Consider the following 20,856-nt stretch of genomic DNA (forward strand, 5'->3'; position numbering starts at 1 on the left):
CATACACCTCACTGGTGCCAGACAGCAATTTGCAGCCTCAGGCTCCTTCCTAGACCTAAGAATCATAATGGAAGATCATCATATTGTGTTATTATAGAATCTGACTGCCAGCCAGGAGCTGGTACTTGCTCACACTTAAATAGCAAGTAGAAGTTGTGGACTCAGTGCCCACAGGAGTTGTGTATTCATGTAAGTAGAGCTTTGGCTTCCAGTCCCTGCTCTCAGGGATTACTACTTCTGCCTTATATCCAATGGCTCTTGAAAGCATATGCAAGCTCCTTCTGCAGGAATCAGAACCGAAGTTTCATTTTGTGTGAGAACTCCCATTTCCCTGGGAAGCACCCATCGAAGGACAACAAATGTATCTTTGCCTACATCTCTCCCCAATTCTCTGACTAATTGCATTAGCTCCCACACATTTTCACCAGAATAGTATGTTAGGTATAGTTTGTCATCATGATACTTAGGGAATCCCAAAATTCTCTTGGGATAAGTAATATCCATCAGATTGCATACATAGGGTCTACAGATATCTTGTTTTTTAATTACATTTAGAGCAAGACAGAAACACTCAGGTCAGCTGAAGTGCCATAGGTCTGGGCGCACCCAGATGAAAACCTTCAGGAGTCTTAGAAACTTTTATAATAATTACATGAATAATCAGGAAGGGAATCTCAGTCACCTGAGGAGCTAAGTGAGCACACAATAGGTGATGCCGATTTAATTCAAAAGTCTGCCTAATTTAACTCTTGTTGCCTATGTCCTTCTTTGGACTTAGCTGTAGATGCCTAGCTGCAAATATTTAGGCCTCAAAGTAGACAAATAGTGCATCATCCGAGCTGACTAACTGGATTCAGAAAGAATTATTCTGCTCAAAGTTAAGCATTTTGTACACAATATATATGAAGTTTTAAAAGGGTAGGTTTATACTTTTGTTGTTTGCTGGCAAACTTTACTATTTTGTTATATACGATATACGTATGACAATGTTATATATGTTATATTGCAGTAATAATATTATGCCATCTCAAAACAAGAGAACTGTACTGGCTCATGAATATGAACATGAATGTTCTACTGATTGTGTCTTTTGATATACTTTTTAAAATCACTGACAGAATGTTCTTATGATGGGAATTTCACACTCTTCAGGCTTTGCAAAAACAGTTGTCAAGGAAACTAATTAGTTCCACAATCATAATTGCAATAATGATTCATATAAAGAAGACCTGATGTTAAATAGTGTGACAGACTACTTAAAACTACTTAGAGGTTATGGGAGAGCACTGAAAGGAAAAAGCCCCTAAATACCTATAAAACTGCGTTCAGAGAAAAATGTTCTATCCACTTTCTGAAACTAAATGAACTAAGCTGATTTTTAGTTGAATGTGTAGAGACTGTCTACATTATCATCTATACAGGTGTATGATGTTTCTCTGTTACAGCAGCTGTGGCAGCAATATGGAATACTTTCAATAATTATAACAGGTTGAAGTTAGATTGCATTGCAAAACTAGTAACATTTTTGTTTCAAATATACAAAATTGAAAAATGGCTTATCCCTTCAATTTACATAAACAAGTTTTAATTTATTTTTCTACTTGATTAATATTTTTATTTCTTTGGGACAATAAGTTTTCGTACATTTCTTTTTCCCTTTTCTTTTTCAATCACGTAGTGGAATTTTGTTTCTAATCACAAGGCACTATATGTTTAAAAGCAAGTACCCAGGGTCTATGAGCCCCTGAATTTCAATTAAGATGCAAATCCACTCTCACACAGCAATTCAAGTGCATAAATCAAATATTTGTACTAGAACTGGATCCGAACCTATTAATGAATTACGAATGCCTATTCCTTTCTATAAATGCAAGTAAAAATGCTTCCAAAGGCTATGGAATTCCAATTCCTATGGAATATTAAAAAATGGTAGAGAGATCTTGAGATAACTTCCCTGAAAATATATTTGAAGAAAACTTGCAATAGACAGAAAAAAAATTAGTCAGTTATTTCAAACTTTTCCAATGACACAATAGTCTATAACTCATTCATACTCATTGCCACTTTACTAAGATCAATGCTAGTCAGATGCTCAGATTGAAACACAGGTATCGATATGGCTTACATTTTAATATATTGGCCATTATATTTATTTGGCAATATTTTAATTTGATTCTAATACTCCAATAGTTTAATATATGGCATGCAGAAAATACTATGCTAGAGGATTTAGCACCTGGTTTTAAAATGGTAATGATGACCCTAAGTTGGAATTTATTATTAAACATATCAGCTCATGATTTAAATAAAAAGTTTGAAATCTCTTTCTCATAACATTTGTTTTGTAAAAATTAAAGTTACCACTAATATATCAGAAATTACCATCATATTTTAGGTTTATTTTCAATGAAATTTTGCATAGTTGCACCAAAATATAACTTTACATTGGGAAGCACTAAAACTTAATGAGTTACTGAAATACACTCACTCTTAAATACTATGCAGTTTTCCTAAAAAAAAAAAAAAAAATCCAAACCTTCCTATTTACACACTTCAAAACACCATTTCCATAGGTTTCAAAGCTTATAAATAGGCCTCATAGGAGGCTGTATGCTCACCATGTTAAGGTGAATCAGTAAGATGGTATCTAAACAAGACTATTTCAAGTCTTAACATCAGACACAAAATAAATACCTTTATTACATGTGCATCTTGAAGCACATGTAAAGATATTTTGAGCTGGACTGACATCAAGAATTCTAACAACTAAGCTGCTTACAACAGACAAACAGGCAGTACAAGGCAACTTAAAAATGGATAGTAGTTGTATCTTAAATACTGTATTGCTTGTTAACTGTCATCATTTGGGTTGAAGATTCAATGTTTTTCTGTACTTAAAAATGACTTTATTACTAAGAGAAAGTGGGACGCGGGGTCCCATTTAAGGGTTTTTAATTGAGTCTTTGCTGATAATAGAGTATGCGGTCTTGGGCTTTGTCAGTTAAAAGACTTCAGTTACCTTATGTTCAGCTACACACCGTAGTGTACTACAAGTAGCAAACAACTCATAGAGAGAAAACACTCTAAAATTAACTTACCTGTAATAATGTTGGGTTTTGGTGGCATGCTGAATTCATACAATGTTGGTTCAGAATAACCCAGTCTGTTGGCAGCTGTAATTTGTACTTCATAACCCATGGTCCATTGAAGATGCTCTAAGATGATGTGGTCTCTACTACCCTGCACTTTTTTCTCTAGCCACTGGTCTTCCTTATCTTTCTGCAAAGATGTAAATATTAGTTTAAATTCTCAAAACTTCTTGTATTATTTGTCTAAAATATAGAGCTTCATTTACAGAGGTTATGAACATTCAACTCATCTAATTCTGGAGTTCTGAGTACTCAGGCTTTTTGTAATTTTGACCACTCCTAATCATGATTCCACAACGTGGATTTAGGGATTTTGTAGGCAATCACTTTTAACCTTTTATCTTCAATTTATACTTTGCACAAATACTGATGTTTATCTTGGGGACCAGCAAGATAATTATTTGCAAATGCTGCTAAGAATAAATTCTGTAAAAGGTTTATTTTATATAGATGTTTCAATTACATTTTGATCAATATTCTTTAAAAGAAACTTGCCATTAAACCCAAACTGGAACTGTTCATGAATGCAAGCTGTGCTTGCTTCATACATTAGATATATAATGAAAAGATACACATGTTGTACCAGTATGTGGTACTACAGTAACGTTTTGCAAACCAGGTTCTATGCAACAATATAACCACGAATGAGAAAGTACGCAGTCCTATGTCTACACTGGTGAGAGGATACATACAAATCATTCAGATGGTGTTCTAGAGAAAAACAAGGTTCTCATAATTCAGATAATTATCTAAGACACCTATACAAAGGGAACAAATGAGGACTTCAGTTGCAATCTTAATTCTGGCATTTCATACATTTGGAGTGCTTACCTTTGCAGTTGCTCCTTTTAGTGCATAATATATTTAATTATTCTTAATACAAATGAGAATTACAAAATAACTAATAGGTAAAAGGATAAAGCAATATATACTGTCAAACACAAAAGCCATCTTGTTCAAAGGAGTATCGACAACAGTCACTAAGAATCTATGCAGTCTTATTCTTACTAAACACTGAGGTACAATACAGTGGCAAAGACCGCGGCTGAGAGCCAAATCCCGGCCATCCAACTGATACAGCAATGCAGACCCAGTCAGTGAATATAAACGTTCTGGGAAAAAATACCTTTCAAATACACGGAAGTACAGCTTTTTGCTGCAAACTACTATGCTTCTCAGCAACTTATATTTAGGCTCTTCGCTGAAGCATCTTGCTTTTGACTGACAGAAGTGTCAAAGAAACCAGCATCTAAATTAGAGAGTTGAGGGCCCAATCATGCCTCTTATGCCCGTTTTCTTTTTTTTGTCCCCAGTCTTCAGAAAACAGACTGACATACTAAACTCCCTTATGTGCACTGCTGAAATAACTTATTTGCTATCAGTGCTGAGTGTGAGGGTTTTTTCATACTGACTTCACCTTTTCTTAAACTCTTTCTTTCTTCTTCTGCACTGGCATTGCTACTGATACACGATAGTCCTGGGAATGATTAAAATACAGAACAACATCTTTTTAGGAACATTTGCAGCAAGGTGAAAGTGCCTACTTGGTGCAGCAGTAGACCAATGAAAAACACTGGGGTGGCAGTCACATTACAAATCATGAAAAAAACTAAATACACTGGAGTAAAAATAGTTTACTCATTATACAGAGAAACTGGTATTTTCTGTTAAGGATATTCTCCCATATCCTCATGGATAATTTCTGCTGCAATCATCTGACATGCCACTGAGGGAATCCTCCTACATTTACACTCCACTGAGTGAATCCACTTCTGTTATCAAACTACTTTTACAAAATACACTTTTGTATAGCACTGCTAAAATACAAGGAATTAACACTGACTGCAATACGCATATGCAACTACTCCTTGGTAATATTAGGGACAGCAGTGTTACATAGCACCATATTTTAATGGATGTTTAAATTGGTGAGGTTTGGGAGGAGTTAGAAAAAAAAGTACACCCAGACTCCAAAGAATATCCACGAGAGAAATCAGAAGATCCATACATGATCTTGGTGTTTGCACATACAACTGTGTGAATATAATGGGGAATTCCAAAGGGGTTCAGAATCAAAGAAGAGGAAAAAATTGTACTGAATTGGAAAATAAAGATTCAGCTAATATGGTTCCTGCAGGTGGAAAAGGCACCATTGCAAACAGATATGTGACTATATTTTGAAAACAAGCTGTAGAATTATATGTGATGAATAGAATGGGCTTAAGATTTTGAAGGAAAACTATACAGATTTCTGTATGTGGCAGCTCTTCTGCAGACATAAGAATAAATGGAAAGGCAGTTGTTCCACAGTTTGGTCAGGCGAAGAACAATGAAAGAGCTGAAATGTAACAGGATACCTACATGCTATGTCAGAGAAGTGACACCCTAAATTCAGTTGAAAGTGAAGCCAACTGGGTGGATTGAGATAAATGAAACAAAGTCCAAACCCTGAGCTCAAAGGGAAAACATTTTATGAAGAGTGACAAACACAAGTTAGGAGAAAAAAGAATACAGAATGTATCTGGAAAGCAAGCTGTCTTCTTCTAAAGATAAAGAGATGAAACCTTCCAGAATACAATCTGCTTTTGTCATCTTAAAGAAAAAAAGAAAAGATATACAATGTCCTTCATTATAGCTATTATTTCACATGCATTTTCAAGTACTTTTTACTAAGTAGAGCTCAGTAATATGTCCAGATTTATTTTACTATTAGAATAGAAATGGAGACAGGGACGAGCACACAAAACAAGAGTGTCAGTTATGTCTCCCTACAAAACTCCGGGTTTTTGCTAAGACCCTTTAACTGGTAGCTTAAGGAGCAGAAAACAGAACTACAAAAGAACACTTCATACCTTATTAGGCTGTTATTTATATTTATTCATATTGCTTAACATTTATAAAAAAGCTCTACATAAGCACAATATTCTACAAGAAATGAAAGAAACTTCTAAATCACAAACTAGAGCCTAATTTGAGGGGTGCTTTAATATTAGTGTTTTCAATTTACTATTCGCAGTTGTATCATTAATATCCACCAACAAATGCACAATTTCAGAAACTGCAATCAGATCTGCAACCTCAGAGATTAAACTGTTTCTTTATCTGCATTTCATTTTATTTCACATAATGCGGAAATATTCCTTTACAGAAGGTCACTGATGCTGTGAGACTACCAATGACTGGCAATTTCTGGGGATCCTACTGCCCACTTCCTATACTCTTAAGTCTTAGATTCACACTATCCTCTTCCTAGTATAAGCCTTTAGTTGAAACAAACCTGCCACAATGCCACAGACTGATGACATTAAAAAAAAGAAAAAAAATATTGTTATTTCTTAATTGTGTGTAGATTGGCTTTAAATATTAGCATCAGCCAAATTTATCTCAGCAGTGTCCAAGCGCTAGATTTGTAAGACAGCTGTAAGTAACCTAAGCACCTAAAACCCTGACAAAAAAACCCAATAACAAAACATAAAAAAAACCACAACAAAGCAGCATGAAACTCCAGTCTACCATGATTTGGCTGTTTTTCAAAACTGAGGACACATCTGACAACAGTGGAAGTAAAGCCAATCCATTGTTTAAGCACCAAACTATTTACTAGTCTAGAAAAATATCATCTCTCTCTTTAATGGTCATTTTACATTGTACCCAAGATTACATTCTCTGGGAACTCATAAAAGGTGAGGAAAAGTGATTAACCCCCTTCAACCCTTTCCCTTATTCTCCATCCTCCCTAAAGTGTTACACCAAAAGTTCGGCTCAAACAGAGTTGTTATTACGGAGATCCCTGTGATAAAAATAGGGCAGGAGATGTCACACTATCCTGAAAGCGGGTGGTAAAAAAATATCAAGAAACCCTCACGGAAGACAATCTGATAATATAAAGCAGTGACTTCACAAGAATTCATTAAATTAGCATGGTGCTTTGTAAGTCTCTGTAATACAGGACAAATGCTGAACAAAGCACAAAATGGCTGATAACGTACATAGTGTTAAAACACACAGAAAGTCAAAGGATCTAGCAGATAAAGTGGAACTTAGAGATGCAAAAATATTTAACTGTTTTCTGGTAGGTATCTCAGAGTGGGAGTAAATGAGAAATTATCTTTCTGAATGGTTGGTATTTACATAGGTTTGTTCTAGAACCTATCATAAAGCAACAAAATGAACACAGTCCTCCATCAACATAGACAGAAGCCCAGAATCACAGAATGGCAGGGGTTGGAAGGGACCTCTGGAGATCACCTTGTCCAACCCCCTGCTTGACCAGGCACACCCAGAGCAGGGGGCACAGGGCTGTGTCTGGAAGGGTTTTGAACGTCTCCAGGGAAGGCGACTCCACACCCTCCCTGGACAGCCTGTGCCCCTGCTCTGGCACCCACACAGTGAAGAAGTTTTTTTCTCATATTGAGGTGGAACTTCCTGTGTTCTAACTTGTGCCCATTGCCCCTTGGCCTGTCATTGGGCACTGAGAAGAGTCTGGCCCCATCCTCTTGACACCCACCCTTCAGATATTTATAACTACTGATGAGATCCCCCCATAGTCTTCTCTTCTCCAGGCTGAACAAACCCAAGTCTTTCAGCCTTTCCTCATAAGGGAGATGCTCCAGTCCCCTGATCATCTTGGTAGCTCTCTGCTGGACTTGCTCAAGCAGTTCCATGTCCTTCTAAAACTGGGGAGCCCAGAACTGGTTGCAGCACTCCAGATGTGGCCTCACTAGGGCAGAGTAGAGGGGGAGGATAACCTCTCTCGACCTGCTGGCCACACTCCTTCTAATGCACCCCAGGATACCGTTGGCCTTCTTGGCCACAGGGGCACAGTGCTGGCTCGGGGTCAAACAGACAAACTCTGGCTCAGACAAACAAGAAGCACATAGGCATTCAATCAAACACTTGACACTGGCAAAATTCAGAGCATTAATAGTAACACTGTCACAGGTCAACATGATGAACAACTTTTAGACCTGCAAAAACTAATTGCTCCTCTAACATTTCCTCCAAACATCATTATGGATGTAAAAGGGAAAAATAAATTAAATGCTGTTATTGTTTTTCAAAATAGGATTTTTTTTTTGCTTCTGCCTAAAAGTTTATAACCATAAAGGCATAACAAATATATATAAGATAGAAATATAAAAAGAAATAAAAAGATTTTTATTATTTCATTCTAATTCCAGATTTTTACTTAAACATGGCATGCCAGGGAAAACAAAAAACAAGTTGCCCTTTTTTTTTTCTAGTTTAGTATTGGCATCCTGTGACCTGAAAGTATAGGAACAGAACTCCCTTTTCCTGTCACTAAAAAGTCTATTTCAATACTTGCATTTTAAGCACCATGAAGTAATTCAGGATATGGTACCGAAAATCATGACTGAAGGCTGGGAACAAATCTCTGAAAGATAACAGACTGATACGTATTTGCAGGGAATTATGGGCAATAGTACGCACCAAGCACAAATTCACAATTGCAGCATGTGCAGCTAAAGAATATCCATCATGGTCAAAATGCACTTGTGCACAGTAAGCACAAACTTTTGCTTGTGACTATGTGAGTCATGTGGAAGTGATCACACATTGTTCGCATATTGTTCCTGGTGCTAAGCTTAACCTGTGTAACACCTTCCAGGCTTTGTAGCCTGCCTTTCTCTTGCAGGTCCATTCCTGGTCACCCACGTGGCCTGAGCTGTTGCGGCAGCCTCTCCCTTGTATCCCAAGTGCTCCTTCCTCCTGGCCTTCCTTATGTCCTTACCTTACCCTTAGTCTGTACAATCTCTTAGTTTATTACTATAGTGTTTGGTAAATAACATAGCAGATAACAGCCATTTACAGATTCAGTCTACACTTCCCCAGTAATTTGCATGTATGAAGCTTAACATCCATTGTACAACAGCAGCACATCATCATGTGTACCCGAACCAATGTTGATAGCACCATAAGCAGGAACAACCAAAGGGGACGTTGAGTCAGTCCCCATTAAAATGACACAGTTGCTATGAGAAATGTGGTTAGGGGGGGATATCTCCTGCACTGGACAGGATGCTTGTCTAGTGAATCCCCATCACTGCTCTTCCTGGCTGGCTACCAGGCAGCAGTTTTCCCTTCTCCTTCTCTCTTCCCTATTCTTTCTTAAGGTATCTTTGAAGTAAATGTACGCCCTCATCTTCAGACTCCAGCAGTGAAGCTTTGTAAGACTGTCTTGACTTTCTTTGTGCAACATCATGAATCAATCATAAAAATTGCTTAGCACCTACTTCTCTGGAGTACAGAACAAAACGTGAAGCTTCTTATTATCTGATTATAGTTAGTAAGTCCTGACCATAATATGAATAAACTGACATTAGGAAAGCAATATCTGACCGAATGAAACATGTGATTTTCAGAAAAATAAAACTTATCAGTTGCCCTAAACCAGGCTATAATATAGCTATATTATCTTAAAGGCTGTCTTTCTCCCATTTTAAAAAAAAAAATCTGTATAAAACTTAAATATGAGGAAACTGATGCTTAATAAGACATAAGCTATTACAAAACACAAAGAAGAAAAAAAGCCACTGATGTATAGCATGTTATCTAATATGCTCTTTAAACATGCAAGCAAATACATTGGAACAGGTGCTAATAATGAGGCTGGCGAGAGTTGTAGGAAAGCTAATTAAATACGACCAATGGGGAAGATAGAAGAGAAGGAGTCAACAGATAATTAAGAACTTTAAATAGCATCCATTCATTCTGATTAAAATACAAAAAAATTATTGTGCTTTGTTGCTGCAGGAAAGCCTTTAATTTGGTCAAATTGCTTTTTCAAATGGAAGCTTAAGGAGATATGGATTTGAGGTCCAAGTAAAGCTATCTTCTTCTGTAACCTATTAAGTTTCCAGTTACTTCTTAAACTGTGCATTTATCTTTCAACAATACACGTGAAAAGAGATCTTTTATACTATAAGATTCTACCTTAGTCAAAACACTAGATCAAAATCAGGTTTCCAAAAATATTCAGGATAGATCCAAAATCATTTAGCTTGCTTAAATCATGGAAACAGATTAAATTCCATATACTGCATGCATATATTATATCCAAAGGGTTTATTTTCTTATCTGTTCAATTATAAATACTTAGAGGCATTGTAATCTAAGTAGGAAGCTCAATCCCACAAAACTGCATTGCATTTTGTATTGCATATTTTACTACCCTCCTTCTTCTTTACAATTACTTTTGTGCCAACTGTACTTACTAGACTGAAAGTCATTTAAGAAGGTCAATTAAGATTTAGGGATCAGTGATACCCGAATAACTGCTGGTTATTCCCTCAGGCTACTCTTAAAAGCTCTACCAAATTTTTCTCAATTGATTTGGAGCTACCAATCTTCTCTGGTTATACTTAGCTTAAGAAAATAATTTTACATGCCAGGTTTAGCACTTGGATAATCCCAGAAATATCATAAAAAAATTTACATTACAGGAAACATCAGGAAATGTGACAAAAACTACTACAAAATAAGGAACTGGCTTTTCCTTTTTGGGAACACTAAAATAGTTCTGCATTTAATTTCTCAAAGATTTCTTATTTCTGTTAAATACAGCCCTCACTGCCTCCTGTTTAACATGTCTAAATATCTGATGTTACATTCCCAATCTCTTCTAGGCTCTTGAATGGACATGTAAATCTGCTATTGCACTCTGGTAAAATGTTTTTTTACTTGGGCTGGTCAGATAAAAGTAGTATAATCTTCCTAAAAAAACACAAAGAAGTTACTAGAAAATGCACAGTTTTGAATTAAATTCATTGCTTTTGCCAGCTGTATAGTTACTTCTTCAACCCAATAATTTCTAAACATAGTATATCAAGAAAGAAAGGATATTTTATCTACTTTAATAATAAAAACCCCACATTTTTTTCATAGGAAAAGAAATTATACATTGCAGGAAAGCCTGTTTTCTAAACGTGTCAGATTTGGTGAAAACACCAAATCAGACTCTAGCTGACAGAAGACCAATAAACTGCAAAATGGCTGTTAAAGGACTGGTATGCACACTGAAACTCATGAAAGTCCTAAGAATTTGTCAATTATTTTTCTTTATTGAGCTGACCCTTGGAATCTATGAAGATAGAAAATATAAAACGATGAGATAGTCTAATTTAAAATTAATATGGAGCACTGGAATATAGCGTTCTAACTGTTCAAACAGTCCTTAACTATGTAACTTTTGTGTCTGCAATTTGTTGCACTTTTGAGAGCTGAGCATGAATGCTCCTCATTTACCATGTACAAAACAGAGAATACGGTTTTCTTGTCAGAATGAACTTTCAGTTATACACTTAGGAAGAGCAGGATGCTTTTCTTTCTTTCTTTCTTTCTTTCTTTCTTTCTTTCTTTCTTTCTTTCTTTCTTTCTTTTTTTTCATAATCTGGCATTAGCAACCTAGTCACAAAACAAAACATACTATATCTTTTTTTCTTTTCGTAGTACGCAAATCATTTCGTTACATTTCAAATCATATCAACAGTCTTCTCTACATTAAAAGCAGATATTACTAAGCAAAACCCACCTATTTTGATTAACTGAAATACTTACACTTCTGTATTTGACAATATATTCCAAAATGGGGGCACCTCCATCATCTTGTTTAGTTATACTAAGTTTAAAACTCTTGCCACTTCCTGGTTGCCCATGAATTGAAGGGGGGCTTGGTTCCCCTGAACAAGGGAAAAAACAGCAGGTAATAATAAATCAGCAATAAGATATGTATTAAATTACAGCTTGGAGCTTGTCCACAAGATTATTAATCACAATCTTTAAAATCAATATGATCCTTCCAAGCACTGCAGAACATCCTTAATAACTGTGTTAAATATTTTCCTTAAACTATATTCTAATACAGATTAAATATCTCACACAAGGAAACAAAATTACATCAAGTATGAAAGAAGTACTCGCTTCTTTGACACTTTCTGACTTTTGACACTTTCAGATGTAATTTATTTCAGAAATTATTTAGCCACCAATTCAGCAAGGCTGGTGAGCTGCTAGTCACACTGAAGTTTATGAGTACCACTATCTTACAGGAAAGCAACCTTAACGTTAAGCACAAGCTTTACTTGCACGTGAGAGATCTAAATTGTAATACAGACATCAGCTATCTTAACTCTTTGGTAAATGTGCCAAGGCAAATTCAGATACTTTTAGATTAGTCTATAATAAGAATAAATATAAAGTATAAGATTTCCAAAAGCAAAAACCAATTTTCTCTGTAATGAAAGGATAAAAATAATCTTAAATGTACAATTGAAAGGTTAATAGAGAGCTTAAGCCACTTTGCTGATGGAAATTCATAGACTAATTATCATTTCTATATGCAATGACTATAATAAAGTTTTAGATCAAATCGTAAATGAACATGTGCTGTTACAGTGAAGTATCTTCAAAATATCTGTAAATTTGCATGCACCCAGATACAGTTCCTTTAGAAATATTTTTAATATTTGTGTTTAACCCTTAGATCTCAACACAGAATTTGCCTATCTTTCTATCAGATAACATATAGGTAATTTCTATCAGTTTCTACCACTTATTTATTAGGTACGATGTTCCATATGAATAATAGAAAAGTATTCCATCTACCTTTCAATATATTTAGAATATACATATGATTTAATAAAAAAGAAATTGGAAATCTGCCAAGTTACCCATTTTGGGAGGAAGAAATGTATCAATAGGAACATAATACAGTAACAGGGAAATATTTTGTGTTCCTTGTAGTTGTGTGACTTTTATTGTTCATTCCATTAGTGCCAGTATCCTTAACTATACTGAGTAACGCCCTACTCAGAGAACAGTTCAGTTGCAACAAATTTATGAGAGACAAGTCTAATAATAGTTGCTGCCATATTTTGGAATATCTGCTTGAGTACTATACAGTGCCATCTGGTAGTTCCTTTATTTTTCTTCTCCCTTTGTGTTTAACTAATCTATTATTGTTTCTATTTAAAAGTAATTTGAGAAAAACACTTTTCATTAGCCCTTAATATTTAAATCTGAATTTCTTGCCTATAAAGGTTACTACAAATATAGAATTGGCTTCGTAGCATTTATCGTTTGGTTGTAATCATCGTTTAAAAATTTATTCTCATCATTTTTCCATAGCTTAAGATTTCTGTTTGAGGCTTGATAATTGCAAAATTTGTGGCAGCATAGTTTGCGGAAGAAATGTCTACGGAAAGTGCCAATTCATTTCTCACAGATGTCTACAGTAACCTGGATATAAATGAGAAAAAGTCCTTAATCTAATATCTTTCATGGTTTGGCTCTTGAATTTTAAACAAAGATTTGTCTAAGTCTCAAAAATAAAGATAATGGGAGAAATTACCCAATTTAACTTCATATGTACTATTTGGTGGAAGGAATAATAGGAATAAAACATAATTTCTGCGAAACAATGTAAAGACTGGTGTTATACACTGGGAAGTGGTGTATAAATATAAAACATATTATCCACTGTGAATCACACTTGAAATTATTAGCTGATCTGGAGATAGCAGATTCTAATAACCATTTACAGTTTCATTTACGAGCACAGGTATTACTCACGGACAGGTAAGGTCTGAAAGATCTCGATTTTGCTATACTCTCCTTGCCCTTTTCCATTTACAGCAGCTACTTTGATTTCATATGTTGTATTTGGTTCCAAATTGCTGAGAACAACCATTGCTAAAAGAAAGGGAAGAAAAAATATGGGAACAAAATTTGATGAAGCAATACATTTTTTTCAAAAGTCAACAAATTTTGTAATTTCTTTGCTTCACTCACAATTTAGAGTCTCATTTTCTAATAGTCCCATGGTCCCAAACGTAGCTGTCTTGTTGAGTGCTAATAGGCCTTTTTTTTTTTTATCTGCATAAAATCATTATTGTGACTAAGCAAGTTATGCTTATGAAGGAATTTAGTATCAGTGTTACAGAAGTCATAGGGAAAAATTAAGGACCTTGATGGGGACTGATATTTTATGTTCAGATTGTGAGCACAGGAGATATGAATCTGGAAAAAAATTATGGAAGTTTCCTTCCTCCTAGTCAGCAATGGACATCTGATGCACATTCAAGCCACCTTCATACAGTTCATAAATTGCCACTTCTCCGTCACGGACAGCAGTATCAACCATCCTTGGTCTACCCTCTTGGATGCATCTATGTGCACATTAGTGGTGAATTCCTGGTGCTATGCTCTGCCAGTTCAACCATGTATTCAAGGCCTAAAATAAGGCCTTCGAGGACTTTGATGATCAAAGGAAGAGTTCTGAGTTATCTGCTAAGGACCTGAGAGTGCATTAGGCATTTTTGTACATATTTAAGAGGTGGTATATAAAAATACATATTAAGTTATAACAAAAAAAAAAAAAAAAAAATTGATCTGGGAAGCAAACGGGTTTGAACTTAGGACATGCTTTCAGAAATCAAGACCAAATCCCTGGCAGCAGTCTTTCACACAACCTGAACCTATCTCTAGGAATCCACATAAAGATGCCATCAGAAGCTGAAAGCGGGGAAGAACTTCCCCAAAAGAATATTGTACAGCACTCAGAATATTGCTGCTGCAATGTACAACAACAAATCTAGGAACCAAGTCCAGGAAAAGGATGTTGGACTCTAGGATCCTTTATGGGAATAATAATATTACATATAATATATATAATATAGTATCATAGTACTGATTACTACTAATATCAGTGTTGAATATGTGCCTGAAAACTTCAATCCACAAAGAGTTCTAGGACCGTCCATTACCCCACCTTTACAAGAAAGCTTCCTTTTATTGCCTCTACAGCAATTGCCTGCTTGCTGTTTGCCAGCTCCGTGATGAGCTCTCCAGATATCAGATTCATACTGGGAAATAAATTGGATGGATGGAGTTGAAGCACATCAGCATTTGTCTTGCCCAGAAGAACAGGGGCTGTATTATCTTACAAGAGAATATAGAATTGTAATGTCTTGAGAAAGAGCCAGTAGTCTCTTTCTCCATCTCTAGGGAGCCTAGTTTTTTTCATTATAGAGGAGTATTTTAAGAGTTGCTTTAGGCTTGCTTTTCAAATTCTATAATTAATGAAAGTATAATTATTTCTGTCAGTACTCTTTGTTATTCTTTTGAGTCCCAATTTATTAGAATGTCTGTTTCTTTAGTTTCTGCAGCAGACAGACAGGGGTCCCATTACATGTGGAGCTAAAGGGATTTAATGAATTTTGGAAAACCAGTAACTTTTACATTTCATGCTCTATTATGAGCACTTTGCTTGAATTTGCCATTGAAACATGATAACTATTTTCTTGTAAACAAAACAGTAGAATTGTATGTCTGCCAGCACATTTTAGCTTTATCGTTTTCATGAGATTTAAAAATATCAAACCATAAAGTATAACCATGTCATGAAAAAAATAAAATACCATCATGAGAATAAGAATAGAATTTGGAGAAGAGAAGGATTATAACATTCAGTTATGGTAAGATGAAATTTAAAACCTCAACCAAGCAGTAGCAGTCAAGCAGACTTGCCTTTCAGCCATGATTACTTTCCAAGGCTGAATAATTTCACCGAAAATAAACCTTAGGGCATACTAAAAATTAGTGTTACTGTAAATGTTTTTAAAATTTAAACAACATAAAAGCATGACTATGAGTCTATGCTTAATAAAAGGCAAATGTGTTAACTACATAAAACCTAAGGATCCGATTCTATAAACAGTTGAGTGACTCCTGGGGGCTATCTGAATAAAATTACTTACATATGCAGTATTTAAAGAATCAGTGTCTACTTTAGAATCCCCTGTACAGCACTATGGGCCTAGATGCAATGACTCTTACAAAGATATTTATGGAATTAACCCAACTAAATCTGATGGCATAATATATCCTCAAAAACTGGAACAACTTCGTATCAGTAACAGTATGATGTGGATATATTTTATACATAGGAAAAAAATTATAACTATGTCCTCCTGAAAAACAAAGAAAAGAACCATTATTAGTCAGAATACTTTAAATACTCCAGTTGTAAAAGAATATTTACAATACTTACGGTTACAGAACTATCCCACAGTATGTAACAAAAGTGCAGGGCTTAAAAGTAATGTACAAATAGTGAAAGCTTTCACTGCTTGCAAAGTGTTTTACATTTTTGAAACACATTGAGAATGGAAGAAAAACCTTAACAAATTAGTCACTTTTATTTTTTAAGATATGTATCTGTCATTTAAGTATAAACCCAGCTTATTCATCTTTCCATATACAAACAAAACTCTTCTTACAGGAGTCGATTGCTCACAGCCCTGGCCACAACAGTATTTTGATATTACAGTTTTCAATGATCACTGAAGTAATTAGCTGTAAAATTTCAAATCATGTTCTGAAAGAAACATAGACGTTTCACTTTCAGTATATGAATGTGAAAAAATTGGTCCACTGCATACTGCATGTGTGAATTAAGCAAGTGGCATATTTATTGTGATATATCAAGTCCCAAATATACTGAAATTAGTTTCTTTCTTTCAGAATATGTTTTTTCAGTCTTTTTCTACCCATCCTATCTATCTGCTTCTGTTTTTATATTGTCTTCCTAATCATAGTATCTGCATGATTTATCTGAAGCATTCAATTTTGTAGACTAGTTGATACTGCTGGGATTATTCACATAGTGACTAGTTACACTGAGCAGTAGATTTCTAAGAACTATTCCAAAGAGAAAAAAACGGAAGGTTCTCTTGTAAACTCTGCAGGTATTGCTGGGCTCAATTAACATGATGCACAACATCTCAGACCTTAGTGTTTTCCACTTAGAAGAAGGTCGACAGGGAAGCTGCAAGTCACATGGTACCCTTGGAGGAGATCATCACACAAGCAAAAAGAACTAAACCTTACTGGAGAGCAAAATTCAGTTCAACCTATTCTGTGGCAACAATCCTAAAGTTTAAGCAACATTAAACATAAAGTTCTTATTTTTTTATTATTCAGATTCTTCTAATTTGCAATCAAATCTAAAACATTAAAGGATGAACACAATACAGAAAGAAAACTCGCAAAGAATTATATTAGATTAGCTAGATATACAAAAATTCAGAACTCCATAATATTTTAAATACAGGGTGTAAGCATTTCAGCTAGAAAAGCTTACTTTATTATTGTAGAATTTTAACTGCTATCAAGATGAACCGTAGGAAAATAACATCTGACACAAGATTTGCTGTGAAATAAATTGTACCATAAATCCAAGTCAGTAAAAACAAAACAAAAATCTCTGGATGCTTTTCTGGTCCAGGGGTAGGTTGTTTATGTTGCTTTATTACAGTAGAATGAGAGGGGAAATATCTGGCATATTAAATTGTCTTTTCACCACAGGAAACCTACCTCAGAAGTCTTTTAAAGACTGTGATATATTACATAAACCCTCACCAAAGCAAGGAAGGTTAGGGGAACTAATAGTACAGTTACACCACATTAATCCCAAAGTAGATCTTATATGAGGTTAATTAACAGAAATACCACACCAATACATTTTTGTCATTGGAGAGCTACCTGTTGCATAGAGCAACGTTCTTCCAGTTCCAAATTCAATCCCTTGAGGACGCCAGATCTAACTGAAGTAGGCTATAAATTTATTCTGAAACAATGTAGCTGAGATATATCGTTGCTGAAATATCATAATCATGCATATATATATTTCCGATAGTGGGGCAGCAGTGCGAAGTTTCTCTCAAAGCAGCACTAGAAATTTTAGGATGTGTATTTTTTCCTATTTTTTTTCCCTCTAGTCTGAATGTCTATTACTATGCAGACTGAATGCAGATTGAATACAGTGCAGGTTAATAAATGGAGTGTTTTGATTTAGCTGCAGTTTGCTGCACTTTTTACTCATTATTTTACCACTCTCAAGGAAAAACTGAGTCCCTGCAAATACTTGAGTCTGGTTAAGAGGAAACAATGAACAGCGTTTTTATGAAGCTTGAGCAGGTTTCTCTCTGTCATAATTACTCATGTTCTTTTATGGACAGAAGCAAAAGACACAGGAAGAGAGCAGTGAGGAACATGTGAGGAGAAGGGTGAGGAACCTATGGTAGTATAGAATTACAGTTCTGTACAAATGTCTCAGACTTTTGTAGGTGCCACACAACCTGAGGAACTTCTCCCAAAACCCGTCTGCCTGGGACGGACAACACTGCTCTGTTTACAACAGGAAGAAGAGTATACAACTTTTTCTAGCTGAGCCTCACAGAGCCAGCTCACAGAAGTGTTGACAAAATGAAATTTGAAATTCCCATGGGGGAGAAATATTGGGAAAAAAAAAAAAAAAAAAGGATTTTGCTAGGCAAAACGTTTATTCATGTGCAGAAACAGTCACATTTTCTCAGATCCATCTCTCTGCCTTGCCCAAATAAGAATTAATTTCATAAATAATCAAATATCTGGCTATAATGTCATAATTTGAATAACACAAATAGATGAACTTTAATAATGAAAATATTTCAAGTTGCACATTTTATGAAAAGATATAATGGTAGTGAATCATACCGCCAGTGATATCATTGGCAAAACTTTCATTAATATAAATATAGACGGGATCAAGCCTTAAGTCATTCTGTAAAATGTATACTCAGAAACAAATGTAACCATTTTAAAAGTCAGAGAGAATGGCTCTGTCAGAAATTTCCATCATTCTTTGCACTATAATGTATAATTATTGCATTATTTTGGAATAAAAGTTGTAGTGGCTTAACTAAATGTCAATATAAACTATTACCTGTAAATAAATATATATAGTGTGGCAGATCAGGTATAATTAATATAATATAATGTTCACTAACATGAATAAATTTCTTTTAAAATACCTTTCAGCAGCTAATATAAAAAATTCACTTGGCAAAAAGTGCTTTAATATTTTATGTCCAGGCCCCAAAACACAATCACCCTGTTAGGCTCCTTTTCTCCGTATATTTAATTTTTATTTTTATTGGGCAGGATTCTGAGAAGTCAGTACACAAATTGAACAAGAAGTAGCATCAGCACTCTACAGTCATTCAGGGGATTATCTCTCATACTTTTTATTGAAAGAAAACTAATAAGAAATGATTATGTAATCTATGGGACAATTATATTTATAAAATGTACAGTGCTTATAAATGAATGAAAATATGGCAAGACTCAAATCCAAAGCCATAGAAGAGAGCAAATTTGTGGATTGACAGCATAGTTTATAACATATTGAATCAACATGAATCCAGAAGATGGGTTTTGTCATTTAACATATGTAGGATGTAACAATAAATAGGTTTCCTTTAGAAGTTCATTTTCCAGTTTATTTATTTAAAAAGCAACCTTCATTCAACTTGTGTTTAATCTAAGTCACAGCATAGCACAGAGTTTAAAAAGAAATAATCCTAGGAGAAGCATTCCTGGAACAAAAGTAATTTACTGAGATGGATCATTGTATCAGTTAACTGTTCCCAGAACCTTATTCAGAACAGAAACATACTTGGATGAACTGCATTATCAAATAATTCTGTTACACAAACCAGTGTTAAGAAAAATGAAAAATTATTAGACATATGTAATATTTTTGTGCTATAGGCTTACAAAAGATATTTTTGTGCTATATCTATTTGGCAATAATACTGAATATTTTATGGACAAATTCTGCCTCCTGTACTGATTAGCCTCTTATCCTTTCAACAATCCTGTGCAACTATGACCTAGCTTTGACAAATTTTGGTTCTTACCACCAACAAAATGGGATTTATTTTTCAAACTTACATTCTAACTTAAAATTAAACAAAACTATGGTAATTTTAATTTTATCCTATAGCTGTCTAAAATGTTTTATACTTCTCCATTACTTTCAGTCTATTCTCCTGGCTTAAAGTACTCCAGTACAGTGCGAATCCAAAGAGAGTTTTCTCCTTGCTTTCTATCCCTTGCAATTTCAGCTTCCTTTATAGTAAATCTGTTTCCGTTATTTAGTCAAGTCTGCCTACCATAATCAAGCTCTATTCTCCCTGTTCTTATATTTGGTCTTTCTTTTCTTGGAAAAGGTTTGAAGATACCTCCACATCCTTAGTCTGATGTATGTGCAAGGTGGGGTAGGTCAGGAGAAAAGATTCTTATTAAAAATGGTATTATTTTAAATGTTAATGGTTTTTGTGAGGCTTCGTCAAAAGCAAATTTTCCAGAGTTAAAAATTGCCAAAATTTCTAGGAGAACACATGAAGTATCTCTATTAATTCCAATTTGCTATTCTTCCTTTACACACAGAAACCTTCTTGCAGTGTAAAATGAAAATATTTAAATACGTAATGAGAATAATGAGTATGCAATAGATATACTGACTACCCATAAAATAATAGAAGCTTCCCTTTCTTCAGGTTTGACACAACACCACTTTTATTCAATTGTTCCTGTACTGTTCTTTCATAAATATCTTATATTGCTATTTTTATTACATTCTACTGAACTGTAATGTACACAAACACATTAGATGTTGAGTTAGTTTTTAGTAAGAAGTATCTTTCTTACAAAATTATATTTTTTGCAGCAGAGAACAAAGCCAACATTTTTTTTTATCATGCTAACAAGATGTGCTTCTTTCCCTCAACTGTAATAACATACATTAAAATACACAGACACTCAAAGCTTTACTGAGTATTAGGATGATATCTTTTTGGGAGAA

The 20,856-nt window shown here is 34.7% G+C and overlaps 1 protein-coding gene across 2 annotated transcripts in view; it reads right to left on the minus strand.

The window, feature by feature from the left end:
- NCAM2 (neural cell adhesion molecule 2) overlaps window positions 1-20,856 on the minus strand; it is a 307,619-nt gene that overhangs the window by 34,861 nt on the left and 251,902 nt on the right. For both annotated transcript variants that reach the window (XM_075101628.1, XM_075101635.1), the window contains 3 exons: window positions 13,740-13,859; window positions 11,727-11,848; window positions 3,099-3,279 (listed from right to left, as the gene is read on the minus strand). In XM_075101628.1, the coding sequence (XP_074957729.1) occupies window positions 3,099-3,279; window positions 11,727-11,848; window positions 13,740-13,859 (423 nt within the window). The remainder of the gene's footprint in view (window positions 1-3,098; window positions 3,280-11,726; window positions 11,849-13,739; window positions 13,860-20,856) is intronic.

This window comes from Phalacrocorax aristotelis, chromosome 1, assembly GCF_949628215.1.
Source record: "Phalacrocorax aristotelis chromosome 1, bGulAri2.1, whole genome shotgun sequence".
Classification (NCBI taxonomy): Eukaryota; Metazoa; Chordata; class Aves; order Suliformes; family Phalacrocoracidae; genus Phalacrocorax; species Phalacrocorax aristotelis.